The 5,000-nt window shown below is 44.9% G+C and overlaps 1 protein-coding gene across 1 annotated transcript in view; it reads left to right on the top strand.

Annotated features, from left to right (window-relative positions):
- Window positions 1-648: 648 nt before the first annotated feature.
- Window positions 649-5,000, top strand: part of tmem104 (transmembrane protein 104) — a gene marked incomplete at its 3' end in the record, with an annotated part of 72,476 nt that continues 68,124 nt past the window's right edge. The window contains exons 1-2 of the mRNA XM_080835615.1: window positions 649-767; window positions 1,363-1,445. Coding sequence (XP_080691741.1) covers window positions 1,401-1,445 — 45 coding nt within the window. The 5' untranslated portion in view covers window positions 649-767; window positions 1,363-1,400. The remainder of the gene's footprint in view (window positions 768-1,362; window positions 1,446-5,000) is intronic.

Here is a 5,000-nt window from a genome sequence, read left to right as displayed (position 1 = left end):
TCCTAATTCTTAAAGGGAAAGTGTAAACTTTGTAAATTTGAAGGGGGAGAAAACATACAAACAAGAACGCACGCACATATGTAGATTGTTAGAGATTTGAATAATTTGTCCGTGTGAGAAACAATAGTTTAATTTAATGTCATCACCAAAAAAATATTATTATTATTTTCTTTAAAAGCCAATAATGCCAAATCATTTTGAGAGGGCTGGAGAATATTTTAGGGGGGCTTCAGCCTAAAGACGCCCCTGGTAACGTTTAATGGCTTAAAGGGGTGACAGGTGTAAACTTCTACCCGCCTTACTTTACTCAGATAATGAGAGGTGGTTATGAATTACCAGCTGGTTCAGTTTAGCACACTACTTTTTCTTGTGATAAGTTACCTTTAACCAGTTTAACTATAGTTTCCTATCTCGACAATCTTAGATCCTTCGGTGCGAATAGGCTGCTTCTTAGCGACTTTGCAGGCTGTGTTGATAGCAGCTGGTCTTTGAGATAAGTCACATGATCAGTCACGTGGAGTGTTTCCGGCCCCATGACCATTTCCCACGTCTGCACTGTTATTATGGGCTGTGTTAAACTTAACTCCTGTTTGTTTTGACAGAGTACGAAAATAGATGGACATGGAGTTCATGGTCGTCAGCCAAGTGTGTACGCCGGTTCATTAAATGTGGTGTCCTTTTTGTTTGAATATAGTATAGTGTATACAGTGAAAAGTAACTTGCTAGCGGGCTAGCTTGCTGGTGAACGTTCCTGACAGCTTGGTCAGGTAAGTGCCTTTATTGACGTTTGTTTTTGTATTGAGCTATTAGAACATGGCATAAATGTTTTTGATGAACATCAAGGAATAAATGCAAACTCGGCGTACTAAAAGCTTCCACCCGCCTTAACACCGCATTCTCTCAAATCGACCCTGTCCCAAAATGAAGTTTACGAGGGAAACTGTGCTGTGTTTTAAACAAACGCTAACTCGAAACATATGTTATTGCAGATGCACATTTAAGAACGGTTGTGTAGTCTTTATCTTTTGAGCCTGTTGTCCCAGACATTAGTAAAGAGGCTATTTAATAAAACATGAAAGTCTGTAGCAGACGCTCTTATCCAAAGCCATGTTATGCGGTATTATGTACGCCGTAAAGTGAATAATTATGTTTACAGTTTATTGATTATTCCTCGTGGGAAATAAGTTAAGTCACACAAAAGATTCACGAATAGCCTTGGGAATATAACGTCAACCAGAAAGCAGCATCTTGGCTGCCATTAAACCTATAAAATACATGTGTGAGTTGCTCACTTGTTCGTGTGTGTATGGTAACGTGCTGGCCTTGTGCTCACGAGACTGCTTGCTGTATGTTAACGCATAGGTGCTGCATTGTTGACATTCGGAGAGGTACGAGACGACATGGCGGGAGGAATCACGGAAACCGGGGAACTCTATTCCCCTTATGTGAGTACTAACCCTACCCTGCTCTCCTCCCCTCTCCCTATGTGAGTACTAACCCTACCCTACCCTGCTCTCCTCTTCTCTACTCCCCTTCTGTGAGTAGCCTACTAACCCTACTCTACCTTGTTCTCCTCTCCTCTACTCCCCTTATGTGAGTACTAACCCTACCCTACCCTGCTCTCCTCTTCTCTACTCCCCTTCTGTGAGTAGCCTACCCTTCCCCACTCTACCCTGCTCTCCTCTCCTCTACTCCCCTTATGTGAGTACTAACCCTACCCTACCCTACCCTACCCTTCTGTGAGTACTAACCCTACTCTACCCTACCCTACCCTCCTCCCCTCTCCTCTCCCTATGTGAGTACTAACCCTACCCTACCCTACTCCCCTTCTGTGAGTACTAACCCTACTCTAACCTGCTCTCCTCTCCTCTACTCCCCTTTTGTGGGTACTTGCTCTCCTCAACTCCTCTCCTCTTCTCTCTTCTCCTCTCCCAATGTGAGTACTAACTATCCTCTCCTCTCCCCTCCCTATGTGAGGAGGACTCAAAACCGAGCTTTTGCAGTAATAGTCAGTTTAAAGTCTCTAACTCACAGCTGTTGCAGTAATAGTCAGTTTAAAGTCTCTAACTCACAGCTGTTGCAGTAATAGTCAGTTTAAAGTCTCAAACCCACAGCTGTTGCAGTAATAGTCAGTTTAAAGTTTCTATCCCAAAGCTGTTGCAGTAATAGTCAGTTTAAAGTCTCAAACCCACAGCTGTTGCAGTTATAGTCAGTTTAAAGTTTCTATCCCAGAGCTGTTGCAGTAATAGTCAGTTTAAAGTCTCAAACCCACAGCTGTTGCAGTTATAGTCAGTTTAAAGTCTCTATCCCAGAGCTGTTGCAGTAATAGTCAGTTTAAAGTCTCTAACTCACAGCTGTTGCAGTAATAGTCAGTTTAAAGTCTCTAACTCACAGCTGTTGCAGTAATAGTCAGTTTAAAGTCTCAAACCCACAGCTGTTGCAGTAATAGTCAGTTTAAAGTCTCTATCCCAGAGTTTGGGCTGGTGGTCAAGGAGACGGGATTCTCATCTAGGTTCTGTTGATTGTTGACTCTAGGTGCGTACTGTAAATACTAGAACTCTTAGAACTTAGAACAGAAACGAGGGGCTCCGGCTACAGGTCAGATAGAGACTGCTTCTGGAAGGGAGGGGTCTGTGTGAGATAGTGGACTTGTGTGGTGGCGCCATGGCAACCGTGCAGTGATGAGACTATGACCTGTGACCTCATCTCCTGTGAGGTCACGAGGCTGCTGCTGGAGCAAGGTATCAGATGCAGCACGTGAGCTCGTCTCCGCCATGCTGACATCGTAAACGCTACACACACACACACACACACACACACACACACACACACACACACGCGCAAGCAGACAGGAGAAGGGGGAAGTCATACGTTTTGGAGGCTTTTTCATTTACATATAAACTTACATTTACATTGAATTACGTGTGTGTGTGTGTGTGTCTCTGTGTTTTACCCATGACAGGGGTGCTGTTACACACAGGAGAAAGGAGAGAGAGGAACAGAGGGAACATAGAGAGTGTCTGTGTGTGTGTGTGTGTGTGTGTGTGTGTGTGTGTGTGTGTGTGTGTGTGTGTGTGTGTGTGTGTGTGTGTGTGTGTGTGTCTGGGTGTGCAGGTGGTTGTGAAATGTGGAGCGTGCCCCAGTGGTGAGTTCTGATTTCAGGAACAGAAACTTGTGCGGCCTCTGCTCACGTGCTATGGAGTGGGTCAGGGTGGTTTTGGGGGTCTGAGCGCACAGACAGACAGACAGACAGACAGACACTCAGACACACACAGACGTGTGTGACGGGCCTGGTGTAAATATGCTGCTAGATGTGGGTCACAAACACAGGCAGCCTGTTTGACCTTGTGACCTCCGAGACCTCCCTCTTCCTGGAGCCTGTAGTTGGTTCCTGAAGCCCAATTGACAACGGGAGCTTGCACACAGACACACTTAACACAGACACACACACAGACACACTTGAACACAGACAGAGACACAGACACAGACACACTTGCACACAGACACACACACAGACACACTTGAACACAGACAGAGACACAGACACAGACACACTTGCACACAGACACACTTGCACACAGACACACTTAACACAGACACACACACAGACACACTCTAACACAGACAGAGACACAGACACAGACACACTTGCACACAGACACACTTAACACAGACACACACACAGACACACTTGAACACAGACAGAGACACAGACACAGACACACTTGCACACAGACACACTTGCACACAGACACACTTGCACACAGACACACACACAGACACACTTGAACACAGACACAGACACAGACACAGACACAGACACAGACACAGACACAGACACAGACACAGACACAGACACAGACACAGACAGAGACAGAGACAGAGACAGAGACACAGACACAGACACAGACACAGACAGAGACAGAGACAGAGACAGAGACACACTTGCACACTTGCACACTTGCACACTTGCACACTTGCACACTTGCACACTTGCACACTTGCACACAGACACACAGACACACAGACACACAGAATCAGATTTTATTAGCCAAGTAAGTTTGTATGGAGCTTTATTCCTATCTTTATTCGTAAGCGTGTTCTTTCAGTTTGCAAGCATGAAACCCTGCCCTCGCACTCAAAAACCCAGTCTTTGCACGCAAAATGTGCTCTTCTTACGCTCAAATGTGTGCTCGCACTCAAAAACCTAGTCTTTGCGAGCAAAATGTGCTGTGCTTACGTTCAAACTGTGTGCTCGCACTCAGATACACCGTTGTGCGCACACATTTCCTGCTCGCACTCAAATTTTTCGCGTGCTTGCGAAAAGTCTCCTTGCAGATTTTTCCTGCTTGCGGATTTTTTCGTGGGCAACCAATAGAATGCCAGATGTAGTGTTGACCAATGAAATGCTCGCTCGCCTGGTTGATGGTGCGTTCGCTTTAGTTCAGGACTTACTCTGTAACCCATAGACATGCATTGACATCGCCAATGTGACGTATAGTTGTGTTCCGAAGCAAAGCATCATGGCTAAATTGGACAGAGCAGGGCAGAGGCTTAGCCATGGGTTTAGCAACGTAGTTTTTAATTTTGACGATCGCATTAAAAGGAAGATGGGTGGATAAGGAAGATGGCACAGATGTTACAAAGAGGCAACGGATGGCATGGTGCTTTTCAGTTGGCCTATTAGCTGCATTGAGAAATCATTAAGCTAACTAGCAGCTATTAGGCCAACTGAAAAGCACCATGCCAATCTCTTGGTATGGTGAAGGATATGGGATGATATGGGGCTACTTTAATTCCAAAGGCCTAGGTGACTTCATCAGGATGGATTGTATTCTTAATCCATTAAATAAATGGCCTTAAAAAATGGGAATTGGGAATTTGACCCGTTCATTAACATAGGTGTCCAACTACTTATGGACCTAGCATTTTAATGAAGAACATTTATTTATTCACAATGCATTATTCATTCGCCACAAAAATTGGTGACGTTAAAGGTT

This window comes from Sprattus sprattus, assembly GCF_963457725.1.
Source record: "Sprattus sprattus genome assembly, chromosome: 3".
NCBI classification, from domain to species: Eukaryota; Metazoa; Chordata; class Actinopteri; order Clupeiformes; family Clupeidae; genus Sprattus; species Sprattus sprattus.
Note: the sequence above shows the minus strand (reverse complement) of the source record. Positions and strands in the feature narration are given on the sequence as shown.